The following is a 19,424-nucleotide window of genomic DNA, read 5'->3' as shown; positions in this document are numbered from 1 at the left end:
CCAGCCAAAGGTTTTATTAAAAAAAGCACTTTATTATTCAAGCAGGTTTTCTCTTTTCAGAATGGAATGATATGAAAGATCTTAAGTTGAGAGTCTCTCTCCTTTGGAGATTAAAAAGGCAAAATGAATAAAAGCAGACATTAAAGAAAACTAAAACAAAACTCAAAATGAGTTGAAAGTGCTCTGTCCCAGCCCAGCTTTGTTGCAGAGGCGTGGGAAAGAAGGCCTGGCTCAGACTGCTCCAGGTCTGGGCAAAAGCCAAATGCAGACCAGGTTTACATTTCTCACCAAACTCATTGGCAATTCACAAGGAGGGCACTGCCTTAAAAATAATAATGTGCCAACCTTCTACAGTAGAAATCAAATAAAAACATCAGCAGCATCCTCAACCTCCAATTACCTAACCGAACAATGTGTGTTGCTCCATCCTGTTACTTTGAAAAGGTGGAGCACAGCTGGATTGGAGGAGTGTCGGGGAAAGTGGTCAGCACAGGCAATCCTGACGGTATGTGGAGTGGTTCAAACAGTCATCGTGCTATAGCTTGATGGTGCCAGTGGGCAGGCTGCTGTTGCACAGTCTGTAGTAGCGAAGATCGTTCACCAGCCGCTGAACGCTTTGAGTGAACGAAGGCAGGTCCTTAGGAAAGAGGAGAAGGAACAGACACTAATATTAATTTATGAAAGAAATGCACAAAAACACATGTCCAGTAAGTAGATACAGCCATGACTGATAGAATACTGAAGCTATAATAATATAGGTTTTCCCCAAAACCTCAACAACTCCCACCCCCTAAACCACCTCGTTTCACACGAGGTGCTGAAATACAGTATTCCCTTGATTTACACATTAAGTGAAATTCTGCTAAATTTGAGTGACATAAATTTACAGACTGTGATGTAGTGAGTCCACGAAAGGTGAACCATAATGTGGCACGGGAATACTGTAGTCCAGAATTAATATTTCATTTCAAGCATGAAATAGCAGCAGCAGGCTGAGAGTGTGCATCATCACAGAGACCACCACAACAAGCTATTTCTTATACACACAGTTAAAGATTATTAGCTTTTAATTAATGTGTGGAAACTGGTGCCATCAAGTGGCTACGTCTTGTTGCAAATCTTTAAATAGACCAATCAGCAGACATTAGGTAAATGCACGCACAGACCGAACTGGCTTCCCTACCTTCTGCTAATTTTTGTAGAAATGGATGAACAGGAAGTTGGCTGGCTCCACTATGGTGGCTCTCATTATACCCAGTATGTCAACATTAATATACAGCAGCACGAAGGGTGTTTATTTACTTTGTTAGACTTAGAGGTTGGCGGATGTTCACTGTGACTGATGTGAGGGCTACAAACTCATGTAAGTTCGAAGAAAAATAAGGGAGTAGTTTTGCCTGCACAACCAGAAACTCTGAAAAATGTCATTTATGCACATCCACACATGAAAAACAACCCAAAAAACAAAACAAAAACAAAAACAGTCCAGAGGAGTGGTCTTATCAGGCAAATTAAAAGACCTGCGTGTTTTTATAATGTTAACTAATTATTTACTGTGCAGCCAAAGTTTAACAGAATGCAAGGAGATGGGGTAGCAGCAAATAGCAGATAAGCTATTACAGTTCTAAAGGAAAAAAAAAAAAAAAGACTAATTTGATTTCTATGTACAGCTGTTGGAGCAATCTAAGTACTGTTGCTAAATTATTTGTGCAACAAGTGGAAATTCCTGTGTGTGCCAACAGCCCCTGAGATATATTTACTCATTAACCTATTGGGGGACAATAACTTGCAAGCCCACACAACAACACGTGCAGCATGTTTTTTTTAGAAAGTGCCACTGAACTTACCTGTTCCAGCTTGAAATTACGTGCGAGAACAGCTCGTTGGCTGCTGTCCACACCGTGGCAGCCATTGAGGAATTCCGGCATGAAGGCCGAATAAAAGGCATCGAAGTCAACAGAGGCCATGTTGTAAATGGCGAGGGTGATTTCCTCCTGAAGAAGGTCGTGACTTTTGTGGAGAAGGACTTGCAGCAGCACATTGATGAAGTGGAAAAGCATTGAGGTCCGGAAAAGCTTCTGAAAGACCCACAAACACACACACACACACACAAAAAAAAAAAAAAAAACAAAAAAAAAAAAACGAAAATGAAAATGAGAGTAACGTTAGTACGTGTTATAGAATTCACACATGTGGACGAGGGAAATGTGTGCTGCCTTAGTTGCACTGTGCAAGAATTGTGATGTTGGGACCCATTCACTGCTGCTTTAATTACAGATAATCAAAATAAATACATTAAATTATTTAAACCTACTTATTATTAGAGTCACACTAACTAGTTAGAAGGAATGCCAGTTGGTTTGGCTTAAGATTTCTGTAAATTAGAAACTGTGATCCAAAAAATTACTGTCATACTATTAACATCTAAAACAGAAACAAAAATAGAGCACTAGTTCCACCTTTTGGAATTAACAGGATGTTACATGTTAAATAAGGAGCCACATTTCATTAGTTACGTATAATCTCTTATTTGGCCGAAGGTAGAATCTGCAATGTTTTTGTATCCACTGTATAGATCATTTGACTAGCAGCAATAATTGCTGTCCAGTATCAAGTCCAATAAATTGTATTTAGACCACTAGTTTCAATTCTAAAGCTGAACTTACACTGATGGCTCTAACAGTTAGTTTAACATTATTATGAATATGCTGCACTTGCAGATACACAAAAAGTGAAATCTGTGCACCATTAAAGACCTGAGACTGTGGCAGACTACTTAAAGAGAACGGGTTTGTTTATGCCCTTGCTCCTAAAAATCAACGATCCTGACAAAGTTGAACTCACTCTGTGGTATAACTTGTGCTTGCTGTTGAGAGACTCCAGATAGCACAGATTCTGCTTGAAAATGTGGATATCAGGCTGCAGGAAAGACTGTCCAAAAGCCTGGAAAATATCAGCACACGTCAGGAAATTTAGTGGGACGAGATTCAACAATCACCTTTCCTACAGCTGACATTACAATTATAAGTTCTTTAAACGTCACATTACAAGGATTAGGGCTGTTCTATATGCATGAACGCACCTGCATGGCAGCTGTGAACTGGGCCTCATTTTCCATTGTGTCTTCTGAATCTCCTCTTTGGACACTTGTTAAGACTGAAGTTTTAAAGAAGTACCTCCAGTTTTGGTGAAGTATTTGGTATAGCAACTCAAACATCTCGGCCTTGATGTCTGGAGAGGATCGCTGTCAAACAAACCAGAGATTCATCCATTCATATTTTAGTAAGGTACAGTATGTGTAATTTCTTAAAAAAGAAGTGATATCACAGATGACATTTTAGAGCATACCCACAAGTCAAACAAAACAGTGATGCAACTGACCTCTGCCACAACTGGGTAGACCTGCTCCATGCACAAAGAAAGGATGCTAGGTAGGAAGGGCTTAAAAGCTTGACCGGGCTCTTGCACCACCACCTGTAGGATTTTCAGGAACTTCTGCACCACCCTACACCCTGCACTGCCCTCATGCAAAATACTGGCTGCCAGCTGCTCCCTAGAGCAAATGAAAACAACAGAAGTTACTCAGTGTTAAGATGACGTAAGACAAATGTGACTGCAACAGGTGGCTATTGTTTGACATGACGTCTTGAGCTAGAAGCTTTTTTTTAACCTGGTGAACATGCTAAGAAACGTGTGGATGATCTGTCCTGTGAAAGCAACACCCATCTGGACTCGTAACGCCTGGAACAACGTCAAGAAGAAGGCCAACATCTCATCTGTCACATCTACGAAAGAGAAGTGACAATTAACAAAACTGAAGCGATTACCTAACATGTGGATCTGGTATGGTGTTACATGAAATTATCTTGCATGCAGTGGTTAAAGTTAGATAAAACATCTTCTGCAGTATTCATAGTAATCAGCTTTACTGTGGACTTTAAATATATGTGAGTGAATCAAGCTGAAATTCTAGATCAATGACAACAAAAGTCTGTGCTGTGGCCACCAAAGCCTTTTTTCCCACTAGTGCCTACTCGGCTCGACTCAGTTATTAGGGTTTTCCATTAGATGGTAGGTGCCTGGTACTTTTTCAGTACTTACTCAGCCGAGGTGCTATGGGAGTTGACTTGATTAGAAAATGTGACGTCAACAGCCTGCATGCCACTGACTGGCCAGGGAGTGACGTTGCAGAGTCACGAGAGTGACTCCTTATGCTGGGTTTACACTGTGCGATTTTTGGCCCATTTTGAGCCGATTTTTGAGTCGTGCGACCGTTTTGGCGATCGGCCTGATTTTGACCTTCATCGTGTGTTGTGCATTGTGTAGTACACGTGGGGTAACGAGAAGCGATTAACACCTCACGACCAGCTCCCGATCATCAATCGCTCGGTCGTGAGGGTGTCACCGCAGCTTCTCACACTGCGCACGCGCAAACACAAATGTCAGCGAAAAAGACGGAGTAGCACAGCAGTGCAGCGTGTGATCTGGACACAAGCGATGGAGGCACAACTTGTAGAACTATGGCAAGCTCATCCGAGCCTTTTCGATGTGGCCTCACAAAATTATCACGACCACAACAACCGTGAAAATAGTTGGATCTACACTGCTGCTCAATCACAGCTGCCTGATCAATGTTTTTCATTAGCAATTTAGCAAAGTTGATGGTGGTGGTGGTGTGTCTGTGTGAGTGAAAGACAGAGAGGGAGAGCGAGCGACAGAATTTCTGTTATAACCTTCATTTTATGGACGCACAGTGTGAGCACTCTGGTCGCATCAGAGCATCGGGTCGTATAGTGTGAGACCCTGCATCGTGACCTACGAACTTCTAACCCCTGCGAGTCAATTGTGCAGTTTGAGCAGAATCTGAATAACACAACTGGGAGGGAAAAAAAAAAAAAAAAAAAAAAAAAAAAAAAAAAATCGCACAGTGTCTGCCCAGCTTTAGCAGCAGGTATACCATCGCCTTGATGTCATCCATTGTTGTGTTGCGTTTGTGTCACAATTATGGGACTTCTGGGCCATGTTGCTATGATCCCACCCACACTAATGTGATACTCAATTGTAATGGAAAACGGCAGAAAAAAAAAAAAAAAAAAAAAAAAAAAAAAAAAAAAAAAAATTCAAGTACCAGCAGAAAAGAGGCAAAAGTGGACCATTAAAGATGGGCTGGGTTGAGATAATAGCCTGAGTGAATGTATAAAAGATTTCTTAATTTTGTAATTATGTTTGAAATCGTCATAAATATTTTAGATTAAGTATTTAAATTTAAAAAGGCGATCAAAACCATGAAAAAAAAAGCCACAAGCTTAATTAAAGTCCATTTTTGATTTGGACTGTGTTTTTAATCTCAGTACTGGCTGTTGGCTATCATGTGGTGAAATGAACATATTTTATAGAAAATTTGTGTCAGTCAGCAGTAGAATACAAATTAATCTGTAAAAACAAAAAAGAAGGAAATACTGCATCTTAGCACCATATGCTGATTAAAAGGCGTTTGGAAGGAAAAAGTTCAAAAACTTGTGAATGTGCTGTGGCATTAAGACTGAGAATGACCCAAACCACAGATATTAAACTGACCTGGCTGCTGAATAAACACTGGAAAATGGGTGAGGGACACTTGGACAGACTCCTGAAGACTCTGATAACAGATCTGACGTGACTTGGTGGATTCACTGGAGACACTGTCCACTATGTCTCTGAGCACAGGCAGAGTCTGCTGTATGACTGTTTTGACTACACGAGAGAAAACATAATTAGGTGGACAAAAAGTGACTCAGCATAATAAAATTAAAAGAGATAAGGAGTTACGAAACCTAAGTAAATACTGACTGTCATTCAGGCCAGGCTGCCGTGAAGTAATGTTCACTGTGCCTCTTAAGATACGATATTCTCGAGTGAGCGCAGCCAGCAGGCTGGCGTGGTTGCTTGAGCGTGTCTGCCACTGTTGTTCACTCTCTGGTAAATTTGGCCAAGGGAGCAGCAGCATATTGGATAAAGCCCTACACACCAACATGTGAGCCTGTACGAGAAGATTACTTCATTTACTTCATGTTCAAGGTCACACAGAAAATTTAAATTGGCGACAAAATTTTAAACAAATGTACATATTCACATTGTTATGCTGTGATTGAAACGTGATACTATATAATGATTGATGGAAAATAAAAGTACACTATTTACCTCCTGGGGAAGTCTGCGTGTCTGATTTTGTGTAGTAATCAGGTTGAAGATGTTTTGAACAGCTGGCAAAGTGACCAAGAACACAGGCCTCACTGTAGAGGTTATGGAGACCATCAGATGGCACGCTGACAGCATCAACTTTTCGGGTACCTGAACATTTAAGTGTAAAAATTTTTAAACAGACTAAAAGTGGAAAAATATATTTTATAGCTCTTTAAATTTGCAACATTTTGTTATAAATACAAGTTAGGGCAAGATAAACTGTATGGATCAGATGTTTCAGATCAACTTAAAGACATATATAAAAACCGTGAACATGGACGGCATGTTTTAAGCTTTGGTTAACAGTTTCTAAATTATACTTCTTCCTTAATTTTTAAACCACTGTTGCAACATGAAACTTACTGTGTCTGCGACATGCAGTTTCTTATAAACACAGGTTTACTTAAGTCAAAGATTCTGCACAAATTATTTCTAAAAATTTTTTCTAAATATAAATAGCTGATTAGTTAAGGCTGGATTTGTAATATGCTTGACATTGAAGCTACCTTGGCTGTGATGAGCGGGCTACTGGCGTCGACAGCAGACTTAATGAGGTTGATGAACTGGCTCTGGTTTTGACTGTGGACTTCACTGTAAAACTGTGCAAGCCAGTGAGAATAAGCTTGCAAAGCAGCAAGAGCCTGTGCATGTCTGTAACAAATGAAACCACACACGCACACAGAATTAAAACACATTTCTTACTTATACTGCTTACCTAATTTGCTAATTTGTGTAACTTTGACATGTCTAAAGCCATGTTCGTGGTAGCATTAATTGTATTTGGCACACAAAAACTCATATCTTCTGAACATAAAACACTGAAGCCAGAGTAAAAATATTCTGTCATTTTATTATGTAAAACATGAGGTTGCTCTGAATGCAAGGCAACTGTGCAGCAAGGGCGGCTGTCCAGTGTCCACAACATTTCACACAAACCCGATAGCTATTCACACGCTCAGCTCCCTGTTCTCTTTTGCATGACACTGTCTTTGACTCCATGAGTCTTTCATTTCTAATGGTTTGATCACATATAAAAATTTACTGTTCAATGTTCCTTTAAACATGATACTCACACATCGATGAGGTCTGGTTTGAGCACAGAAGGCACAGCAGTCTCCAGGTCATAGAGGCTGGTCTGGGAGCCATAACAAGTCACTTCAACCAATCTTAAAAAAAAAGAGGCAAATGTTCCTTTTTGATATTTTACTCATTCCTTAAAACCATCAGTTAAAATATGAAGAACTCGGAATTCATACAACCAAAGAGCAACTTAAATAAATCACACACACAAAAAAGAGAAGGCAATGTCAAGATAAGATTTTGTAATGCTGGCGACAAAAGTCTGCAACACTAACAGCGTACATTTTTAAATGCAAACATAGGATTCGGAGGGGTTTGCTAAGAAGAAAGATTAAAGTTAGGAGGCTACATATGAACTTTTGCTAGTTAAGCTATAACGCTTTAAAGCTTTCTTTAAACCCTTTAATATTTAAATGTATCCAGTTTAAGGTGGATCTATCGTCTTATTCGCAACACTGATTCATTGTACTGTTATATTATTTATGTTCTTTATACATTTTTAATCATCTTGATTGATAACATCTCTGATTGGAGTAAGCAGAACTAAAAGGGAACTTTTTTTTTTTTTTGCTGAAGAACTGTAATATGATGTGTTAAATCCCCCTTTTTAATCTGAGCGTGCACAGAATCTGAAGCAGAAAGCCAAGCTTAACAGAAAGTTGATAATCATTAACTCAAACTGGAGTTTGAGGTTTTGTTGAGCCAACTAAAGCAAACAAAGTCTGGCTATGTTGACCTTGATTTGTAATACACGCTTACCTCTCTACCACAGCCAGGGCGTCACTGAAACGTGCAGCAAAAACGTCCCCAATGAAATACTCAGCCAAGCGTCCAACAGCCTGAAGTAGGGAGCTGAGGTCCCTGAGAGAACAGTGAAGTCGGCGACAGTCGTTCTCAGCAGTGATATTTAGCCGTCGACCTAGATGAAAACAACAAAGAGACAAGAAAACAAATGTTACAGGATCGATCTAATATTTTAATCTACAGAAGTGATGTCATTATTGAGTCGACATAAAAGCAATGTTTTTTTCCCCCATCAATAAATTGTACTTACTTGTGCCAGTAGTCACAATAAACTGCTGTAAACCGAGGTATACGTCCAAATTTTCTTGAAGAACTGGAAACTTTAGAGCAAAAAGAAGAATAAGGAGGAAATTGTTACATGTACTAACACCCCCACATTATTATAACCTCAGAACTCACAGGCAACTTGAATCATTACTAAAAGACCTACTCAATTTTAAGGCAGCAAGTTCAAAATAAAATTTAATTCAGTTTTATAAAAAGAGTTATAAACAAGTATAATAAAGCCACAATTATCTTCTTTGAAATGATGGTGGTATTGGTTTTCGTGAATGAGATATTCTCATGACTCATCGAATGATGCTACTACCAGCCAATCGGTGGCATGCAGTCTGACAACGTCACATTTTAGGTACTATTATGACACTATTACACTACTACATTATGACCTAATGGAAAACCCTGAAAACCATGGCGAGTCAATCCGAGCAGGTACTAATGAGGCTTAAGACACCTTGGTGTGTATTTGATGACAGTTTAACCTATTAATGTACTCCTTTACAACAAAATTTACAATGCAGAACAGAAGATACTTCTTGCCATCATTGTCAAGTGATTTCACTGTTTAAGGAAACGACACTGTGCTGATAAATGGGTCATCATGAGGTTATGAGCATTTCTGCTACTAGATTTTCCAAATCTAAAAATAATAAAGCTCTGATCTGGTCTATTTAAAACGTCTCTAAACTGCCTTACAAAATACAAAAGGTGACACCAACAGTGATTTCTTACCAAAGTAGAGAATGCATGGGATGGGAGCAGCTCCATCACCTTGGCAACCACCTCCAGACTCTGACGCAGGTACCTTTGCCACTCAGTCTGTTGCTATGGTTACAAAATGAAGCAGAGTAGTCAGACACTGAAGATAAAGCCATTTCTTTAGTCTGTACTTATGCTTAAAGCAAATTTAATGCTTCATGTGGCTACAAGATAGACAGATAATATGAAACAGTGCAGATGATATTTGTAATAATTTTACATTATTAAATGTTCTTACATCATCATCCAGAGTCTCGTCGTCCAGCTCTTCTAACTGGGCTTGATTGCATCTGAACTGTATGCGATTCAGAACTTCCCTTAACAGAAGACCTAAGGCATCTTTGTACCTGCCCAGTTGGCACATGAATACATTACACAACAGCAATTTCACACTCAAGAATGAATGACAAAATAGGAAATCATTAAATCAACTTTAGTTCTTTGAGTGTTTCTGTAAATATCTCTTGAGCGTCTTACCTATTCAGGACACTTTCTCTGTCTGGTAGCCTGCTTTTGATTTTCGTTGTTAAAAAATCCAAAAACACACTCCAAATGTCCAAACAGGCAAAATAGCCTTCATGGGTGGGCTAAAAAAAAAAAAAAAAAAAGTGCATGAGAAGGAAGTTTACATAGAATCTTTAGCTGCATTGCATGAACGTGGAAAAGGTAATCATTACCTGGTTGAAAGTGTACTTAAAAAGCAGGGCAAGAAACTCTACAATAGGAAACTGAGGACTTGACTCAATTCGCCTCAAGTGAACACTGACAAACAGACGCAGGAAGTCTGTAAACTTTTCCAGGTAACTGCAAGATAAGAAAGGAATAACTGAAGCAAAAAGTCGGGACATACATCTTACATTTAAAACATGAAATATTAAATACAAAATATATTTGGTCTAAATGGTCAACAATATTATTACTTATCAGATTAAGTGCAGCATGTAACTTGATCATAATGTTTCATAATCCTGCAGATGCAATGTTTAAGGGCATAACAATGTGGCGCATGTGTCTGACCACTCATGAAAATTTACAATGTCACAGATGTGTCTTAAAAAAAGCTTAATGAAAGAGACACAGGTAAAAATGACTACATCTAGTATAATCTTCAAAATAAAATATATACAACTTATCACCCTGCAAGCAGCCTATTTAAATAAATATATATATTACATAAGAAACTAGGGCTGTGCGATATGACCAAAATCTCATATCCCGATATAAGAATTCTATCGTCCCGATAATGATATAAATCACAAAAATGTAACATTTTCTGTAAATTCTGTGAATCTCGGGCAGCTCGACTTGCGGGAAGTGTTTCCAGCTGCGCGTCATGTAGCTGGAGTCGAGTGTTTTAACCGATGTATGAAACGATACATTTTTAGACATAAGTCGTAAAGGCCGCCGTTTTCTTTGTGAGTATTTATTACATGGCGTGCTGCGGGGAAAAGCCTGTTCTAACGTTTGAGTCTAAGGTTTATTTTTTAGCACCTGACGGCTCTTTTTTTTTAAAGCGCTTTCACGTGATTCCGTTTATTTTGAAAAGTCTCAACAGGATCTTGAGCTTTATTGTGAAAGGTTTGTGGAATATAAACAAGCGGACACGCGATGCTGTTACTGTCATTGTTGCTAACCACAACTCATAAAAACAGGCGCTTGTCCGTCCATAGTGTGGTTATATTAAATATAAGAGAAAGAGAGAACTTTAAGAAATTAATATAGCCACTACAGTGACCATCAAAACGGTGAAAAAAATATTGCCGTAAACAGTTTATTTTGCGACACCACGAAACAAACGATAGCGTAAAATGAAACGATAGATGTTTTTATATCGTCATCCGATATATATCGTTATATCGAACAGCCCTATAAGAAACTAATAGATATTTGCAAAAGGAAACATTCTTAGCAAAGACCAATAGGGATGGCAGAAACCCCCCCCCCAAAAAATCAATACCGGTACATAAAAATAGGACAGACAAAAAAGGAAAAACAAAAAACAAACAAACAACTTAAAATAGCTGACTGGTCTTTGTACTCAATCTCTTCATATTCTGCAACCCATCTGAAACTTGTGGTGCAGACTGCCAACATATTATCATCAGTCTGAGTCCATGTCAATAAGAACAACTCTGGCTGCCAGCTGGTTGCATTCTAGTTAAAAACCATGAAACACAAAGGTTGCTAAATGCAAATTTAAAGGTTAATTAGGAATTTTCTGTCTATGAAAACAACAACAGATACACGATTTTCGATGATTTATCACAGTTAATTGCTATATTATCAGAAACAGATTGCACATAATTGCCAACTTGACCCCACTCAATTGCAGACTGACTCCCATCTTTTATGGCAGGTTTTAGTGACAGTGTTGGTATGACTGACAATCTCATAAAAAAGTAAGATAACTTTTTCCTGATTGGGTATTGACAAAGTCAATGAGGACATAATGAAGTTGAAAAAAGGTAATAAATAACAATATATGCCAATGCAATACTATTGATAGATGTCCAAAATTGCAATAGTATCATATGGCAAGTAAAGTTATGTGATAATGTCATATTGTGGGGTGTGACCAAAATACCAATTGGTAAGTGGCAATGACATAACATGGAGGGAGAATGCCGCTGATACCTGTGTCATAGGGTAAGTAAATGGCTGTACAGAGCGAGTTTGCTCATGCACCAATGCTCTGGTCAAATTAAGAATTGAGCCATACCTCTCATCAAGTTCCTGTAAGCGGCTCTTGATTGTATGAGCATTATTTTCTCGTGTCAGCCTTTGAAGAAGAAAGAAGGTCTGCTGGAACATTCGCAGCAAGTACTCCTCAAAATCCATTGGCACGCAGTTCTTTGACACCAGTTCATTGACACAGGTCATGGCAAGTAAACCAAGCCGGGCCCGGTCCACCTTGTTAGCCTCGTTTTGCTGTCCGTTTAGCTCTCCTCCATTTGATGTTGGTGGCATTGTCCCAGGATTAAGCTGTCCATTTGAGGAGGAGGAGTTGGAAGAAATGAAGGAGTCTGTCTTGGCCTTTGGCCGAAGATCACAGCCAAATCGTGCAAAATGGAAAATGGATGCCAACAAGGTGGGCGTAATACTTGTAGACAAAGGGATCCAGCTGAACAGGTGGGCCAAGCACTCCAAAACAAGGCAACAGAGCTGATGACTCTCATTGTCCAATGCTGCCATGGGCTGACAAAGCAGTTTTGAGTACTGGCTACCTTGAAACAAGCTGCCCAGCAATTCCACTGATTCAAAAAACACAAAATGTTATGGTTAATAAAGAAGCAACAAACTCCTGTTTCACAATTTTAAGTCTTTCCCATTTTAACCATTGAAAGGGACAATTCACTCACTGCTTTCCCCTGAGGTGGGTGAGGGAGGCGGTGTAGAAGCTATGACACTGTGCTTGTCCCAGTATGTCTCCAGAATTCCTGAAAACAAGTACCCAGTTACTAACACATACTGAAAGATTTGTCTGATTTGTCTGATTTGATCCTAAATAAAGTTAGCAAACCTTATTATATTTTTTATATAGTAGTACTTTACTCTTAACAGTACACCTGCATTTACTACTGTCCTTTCCATCCTTTGAAACGTGGCATATTAAGATCCCCCAAAATTATATTTCAGTAACAAAAATGTTGCGAAACGGTTTGTTTGCTAGAACATAGGGACACCTCTGAATCTTCCAAAAAAACAAAACAAATATTAATTTGTTGCAGGGGGACAGGGAGAGACCCTTGTTAAGTAGCACTAAGAGTTCACAAAGCATTAAAGGTTGTCCTCACCGGTCAACAGTCCAAGCACTGTTGGCACCTGCTCCAGCAGCAGTTTGCGGAGCTCCTCTTTCCTGGCAACACTCAGGTCTTCCCTAGGACATGCAAGCTCTTCTGATGTGGTTTTTAACATAACCAACCCCAGTGGAGCCAGAGCCGGGGACTGGATCAACTATAGACAGGAGATTGACGGACACACACACACACAGTTCAAAAAGTTAATTTTATCAACTACCTAGTGACCTACCTAATTCTCCAAAATACTTTCCAAGCTGTTTGGTTAAAAGCCTGTTGACAGACTTTATAGAAGTTGGTTAACAGATCAGGTTATTTCGTTGTGTACACTCAAAGCCTAACACAGCTGTTTTAGAATAAAACAAAAGGACCTTTATTGAATGTAATTTCCCTTTACAGAACAAATGCATCACACATACTAAGTTCGGTTGTTTAAGGAGGCATTTATTAGCAAAACACACCACGAGACAAGATGATATCAAGCTCTAGTTCATGTGGCTTACCACTCTGAATGAACAATTTAATGCAGAAATCATTTGGGTTTATTTCAGATATTTCATGAGATTAAAACAAAAATGTATTTTTCTTGGATTATAACTGAACTTCTCCATTTAAGACTGTGCCACTTCCTCAAAACATCTTTGTGCAAACTTAAAATGCTGACGTAAGTACAGCAAATTGATTAAAAACACAACAACAACAAAAAAAAAAGAAAAACAAAAGACAACCTCAAAGGAAATTGGAATAAATGTGACCAGAAGGGAAGGGATATTTTTTAGGACTACTTCAAATTACACAAGAACATATATATGTTCCATGCAACAGAAGCTCTGGTTTTGTAATGCAACTTTTGCGTCTTCGTCAGCTTCATTTCATTACTTAACCCTTCCACCCATAAAGATGACCTCCCCTGTACCGATAATGACAAGTTTTGACACTTATATAAATATCAATATCAAAGATGTGGTTTGATATTGAGAGACCACCCTCACTAACTTTGTTGCAAACCAAGTCATTTTGTTCACTAAACAGGCCTAAAATATGACAGACACCACTCAGGTCAGAAAAACAGCTTCAAGGGTTACTCCTTACCTGAAGGGTGTTTGTAAAGAAATCGTGGTAGAACATCGGCCAATCCTGGCGACCAATGTCTACAATGACTTTACAAAGCTTATTACGGATAAAATAGGGCACAGATTTGTGCTGAGCAAGGAGGAGTTTGGGAAGACAGCTGCGAATCTCCATCTTGTCCTGGGAAGCAACTCCAATCCACATCTTGTTTACCAGGTTCTGAAAATTACAATTAGCAATCAACTGTAAAACATGTGTACAGATGACAAAAACATATTTATACAAACATATGCAGTGCACTTCCACAATGTCTTAGGCCCATCTTATAAGGGATTATTTTTTCCCCACCCAATCTGTGCACAGAACTCCACAATGACCAAGGAAAAATATTTGTCAATTTATTGGAAGGACCCTTCACTTGGGTAAAGCACCTTTGCCAGGTGTAGTATCTCAAATCGTCTTGGGGAAGATCCTGCAAGCCTTTTACATTTTAAAACATTTCTTTCGTTATTGGAGGAATTTTTATTGTTGAACCAATGATGGGGAGCATCAGTGCGCAGGATTTTCAGGTCTGCTACGTTTCCCAAAGCTACTGCTCTTTCCCCCCCCCTTGCTCAATTACATTTATAAATCACCTTACCAGCCTGAAAGCCAACTACACTCTGGAAAAAAGTCTTTCACTGAACAGGGCTGCTCATCATTTTCCAGCATCGATCTGACCTTCCTGACCATCCACCATCTAAGAAAAACACCATCCCATCATGCTGCTGCTACTAACAGCTGCCTGTCTTTGGTTCCCTCCACACAGTGTGGCAAAACACACTTTTTGTGTTCCACGAACCAGCGACCTGTCCAGGGTGTACCCTGCGTCTTGTCTTATGAAAGCTTGGACAGGCTTCATCTCATTGCAGCCATAAACTGGACAGGCAATTAGGAACAAATGGATCAAACCACAGGATTTTGCTTCCGTGTTCTGAGTTGTTCAGGTGTATTGGGAAAATTCTCAGCCGTTTAGTGAGGAATAGTGGCCACTCTAGTGATAGACTGGTAAAATGTTGTAGTTCCTAACAGCTTTCACTTAAGAATCAGAGGTTTCAGTGCTCTTGACTCCTGAATGAAACTAAGGTATTTTTATCTCTTCTTTTAATTGCAACCCCCTCCAGCTCTCACTAGACTTGAATCACAGCTTGCAGGAAATTCTCTAAATCTCATAGCTTGGTTTTAACTCTAACATACACCACAGATAGTGAGAGAAAGTCAAGGCTGATGTTTTCAGTTCTAAATTATGTTGAATTAAGGCACAAGTCCCAATCAGCTATACAACAACCCCACAACCCACGGATAAAAGTAGGATGTCATATGCAAGAAAGGGAATACTTCAGTAAAGGTTTTATATTAAATAAAAGATGTAATCCATTTAAGATTAGTCTGAAACATAATATAATGAGGTTAAAAAAAATTAAGCATTTCAGATATACATTTTAAGTTAAAGGCAGTTTTTAAAGGGCACTTTATGCTCATTCTTTCATTCTGTGGTAAATTTGCTACACTTTTAACTAACTTCACTTGCAGAATTATAACAAATGAGGAAACAGGAAAAGGCCATGAAACACATTCTTGTTAACATACGCCTCTTCTTGCAGTATGCATGTATTAAGTATCTAAAATTATCTGAAAACAAAATGTTGAAAAAAAGAAGAAGAGAGAAAGCTCTTGCTAGTACTTTGAACTGAGAACATGCATCTTCCACCTACAGGACTTACTTCAAATACTGTGAGACTGTACATCATTACATACTCATTCCGAGTATTGGAGAGGAAGAACATGCAATGGCGCCACGCTCCAGTCTGCTGTGCAAAGTTATTCAGCAGCTCTTCTGCAGAAAAAAGGAAGTAAGCATGAGCTCTCACAGAAGTAGTTCAATACTAGCACCTCGCTAGCAATCAGACTGAAAGTAATGCGTCACAACACAGGAAGTGGATTTAAAAAACCAAGAATGCAAAAGATTAATGTTTTTTATAGAAACAAAACAATTTTAGACCACCTTAAACATGATCCTGACACTCAACAGTATCTCTGTATTTATAGATCCAGACTATTCAAAGCAGAAATATACTATCGTTTAAGAATTTTAAGGATAAGGGCAAGAGAGTTTCACATAGAGGAAACTCTACCGTTCATCTACATCAAAAGACAAAGGCTCCTTTAGCTTTCTTTTTTTTTAAAACCAAGCAAAAACAGGTAATCACACAGGAAATGAGGAGGAGTGGTCAACGTGCATGAAACGTTTGTACGTTACTGTGGATGATTATGGGGTAGGCACATTAACCCTCAATTACACATTCTTACACTGCTCTGTGTTGTTTCCATTTCAGACCAGCCTGATGGGAACCTTAAAATACTGCATCATGGTCATACTTATTAAGTGTACTGTTTTGCAAGACCTTACTTACCAATTTCTCTTTTTCGCTCATTAGTTGTGCAGCTATGAAAGAACTCCGTCATCAGGCCCTCTAGTGCGCGCAGCGATGCCTCCTCTGAAGCCTAATAGGTAATAGAAAGTAAAGTACAAACAACATGAGCGATCCATCACCATATAGAGCATAGAATCACTAAGTCTTTAGAGGAATTCCTTTGTTTTTTGTGTACAATCGTGGTATAACCACTCAATCGTGCTTAAATACAGAAAGAGAGTCCTCATACACATGTTCACACATAGTAAAGAGAACAATACACTGGCATACAAGTATCTTGTTCTTATAGCCAATTATTACACCAGCTTGCTGTTTGGTTAAAGCACTTAGTTATAAAAGGCAACAGCACAAGCTTAATCGTAATATAGTTTGGCACTACCCTTGTTTTCTCATGTGGATGAAGTTGGGCCTTGCCTACCGAACGCAAGATAGCATAATTTTAGCCCCTATGCCAGGCAAGTCTGAATTCCACAAATAAGCCACAACTTGCCGAGACTCAACACTAGTCAAACAAAATATTCGGTTTTGCAAGATGGGCGTCCTGTGCCGTAAAATGGCTTTAAGAGCTGTCACATCCTGTGAAATACCTGGCCTCAGAACCGTTAGATAACAAAAAAGGTATACAGGTATAAGTGCATACAACGCATCCCCATACGCTGCCAGTTGTATGCTAATGTATTTTTCTTCACTAATGACAGATCTTTATATTCAGAAGTAGAATAAAGAGTTAAGCTTATCCATTGCGTTAGCCCTCAGCAGGAAGGGAGGAAGAAAGATGAACAACTGGATAAATACCAGAGTTTAAATTATACTTACCATGTTTAGCTGGCTCGGATGCTGTCTTCAGTTGACTTAGTCGCTGGTTAATTACAGTAATAAGCCAACATTAGTTACCCAGTTAGCCAATCGTGCGGCTAACATTAGCTATGGTACTGCTGGCTAACGTAACCGCAAAGGGTTATCATCATGCTCAGCTCGACTGCTTAAACTGATATCTACATAAAACTAGCTAGCAAAGGCTGGCCTCGCTGACTGTGCCTTGAATGTATATATATATATATATATATATTTTTTTAAACCTTGCTCGAATAAAGCGGTTTTCGACTACCAGGCATAAAGACTTGACATTAAATTAGCTATGCCGAGCCCAGAGGGTAGCCGCATTGCAGCTCAACGCTAATTCCACCGTTAGGTTGAATACAGAAATATAGTTTTGTCAGCATCTAGCCGACACCACGTAAGTGTGCAGCTTTAATTAGCGTTTTGTGTCAGGCATTTTGATGCTAAATTACCCAGTTGCTAACGCTGCAGCGGATGGCTAGCTAGTTAGCTTTTCTAGAAGGATGAAGGAATAATTTTCGTTCGCTAACTGTCAACTGCAGACATGCTCCTGTGTCCGGACACGACAGTCTCGATTTCTAAAGTCAAAGCAGGCTTTAAAAACGCACAAACCTAAACGTTTACAAATCCGCAACAACAATAATTATAAAATGCTATCAGCGACCGTTCCTGTCATTCCCCTTCTCGGTGCTTAGGGCGGCTCAAGAATAAAGCTAGCTTGCAGGTTTCAGGGTCTCCATTGCAACTTCCTCTTTTGCTGCAAACAACCCAATCAGCTCTGTCAAGTCACTCACATTAAGAAAAAACACAGTCTCCGGTTATAGCTTTCAAATTAAAACACTTTACTGTTAAATAATTCAAAGTTATGAACAAAGGTAAAATGAAACGAATGAATTTACTCTAAAAAAGACCTTCATATGTTTCATGTTGTCATTTCCCCTAAAAAGCCTTATGCAAAATGCTATTATAATACTGTGCTTCTGCTGAAACCTGGCTCGCCCACACAAACATACAAATACAGGAATTTGCCTGGCTTTCAAAGAAGTAAGGTTATATAAACAGGAGAAGGACCATTGATAAAGTTTGCACTATATCTTATATATAACAGATAGTTATTAGCACTTAAAACCCAAGATTGTCATATACAGGAGAATTGTATTCACTATACAGGTAAAGGTGAAAGATTTATAATTTACATAAGAATAGCTATACATGCCACAACCAGACTATTTAACACTATATTGGAAAGTGAGAGGATGTCTGAGGAATGGATGTGTACTGGTACAGATATTCAAGACCAATGGTGAGTACAGAACTGTAATAACTAAATAGGGATAAAGCTGATTAGCCATGCCATTAAGCTATGGAAAAGAGTTGATGGAGCTAGGTTATTTAGAGCGGCAGTATAGCTCCATGTCAAGAAAGAGCACTACAAATGCGACTTTTGCTTTGAGTGTTGATGGAGAAGTACAGAGAAGGTCAGAAGGAATGGCATTTTGTCTCTATGGATGTGGGTTAAAAGTGAAAGCACATGATATAGGGTGCCAAGAGAAGAACTGTGGTACTGCATGAGGAAGTCAGGAGTGTCAGGGAAGTATGTGTGGGTGGTGCAGGACACTGAGGACAGGCTGGAGGCTGGAGAGATGGAGGTATGTTCCGGAATAAAGAAAATTAAAGTGAAATAAAAACCAGTAGAAGCAAGACAGAACACATGTGTCTAAATGACAAGTTGACATACCTCCATTCAACCATCCAAAGCGATGGACAGAGCCCAACAGAGGCAAAGAAGAGATTGCAGGCAGAAGTGGGTGGAGACAAGGGTAAGGGGTGATTTGTGACAGAAGGATAGAAGCAATAGTGAATTTCAAAGTATCAAAGATAATAGCTTTGGTGTATGGTTTGGAGGAAAAGGCACTGACAAAAAAAACTGAAGAAAGAGCTGAAGATTTTATGCTTTTCACTGGAAGCGACCAGGATAGAGCTGAAGTTGAGATGTTTAGTAAGAGTGTTAGAGGCAAGGTTGACATGGAGGAAGACCACAGTGAAGATTGATAGATGTAGTGAAGAAGGACATGCAGACAGTTGATGTGACAGAGGT

General features: G+C 39.1%; 1 protein-coding gene across 1 annotated transcript; it reads right to left on the bottom strand.

Moving 5' to 3' along the window:
* xpo6 (exportin 6) lies at positions 1–18,099 on the bottom strand. The gene is made up of 24 exons (XM_040006020.1): positions 17,303–18,099; positions 16,466–16,556; positions 15,776–15,888; positions 14,034–14,231; positions 12,939–13,098; positions 12,504–12,581; positions 11,864–12,395; positions 9,822–9,948; positions 9,622–9,731; positions 9,383–9,491; positions 9,118–9,210; positions 8,357–8,426; positions 8,062–8,221; positions 7,296–7,388; positions 6,729–6,873; positions 6,181–6,330; positions 5,830–6,019; positions 5,578–5,733; positions 3,671–3,785; positions 3,382–3,553; positions 3,083–3,244; positions 2,845–2,943; positions 1,848–2,078; positions 1–637 (listed from the first exon to the last, which is right to left on the bottom strand). Exons 1-24 carry the CDS (start codon positions 17,303–17,305, stop codon positions 536–538), a joined length of 3,459 nt encoding a protein of 1,152 aa, XP_039861954.1. The 5' UTR covers positions 17,306–18,099; the 3' UTR covers positions 1–535.
* Positions 18,100–19,424: the final 1,325 nt, after the last annotated feature.

This window comes from Simochromis diagramma, unplaced genomic scaffold (assembly GCF_900408965.1).
Source record: "Simochromis diagramma unplaced genomic scaffold, fSimDia1.1 OVJJ01000510.1, whole genome shotgun sequence".
NCBI lineage: Eukaryota > Metazoa > Chordata > Actinopteri > Cichliformes > Cichlidae > Simochromis > Simochromis diagramma.
The sequence above is the reverse complement of the archived record's forward strand: the minus strand, read 5'-3'. Positions and strand labels throughout refer to the sequence as shown.

Coding starts and splice junctions, on each gene's coding strand:
- xpo6 (XM_040006020.1), bottom strand. Junction 9,492..9,621: donor AGAGAAAGTGTCCTGAATAG/GTAAGACGCTCA, acceptor CCAACTGGGCAG/GTACAAAGATGCCTTAGGTC. Junction 5,734..5,829: donor GCAGCCTGGCCTGAATGACA/GTCAGTATTTAC, acceptor TCTCTCGTGTAG/TCAAAACAGTCATACAGCAG.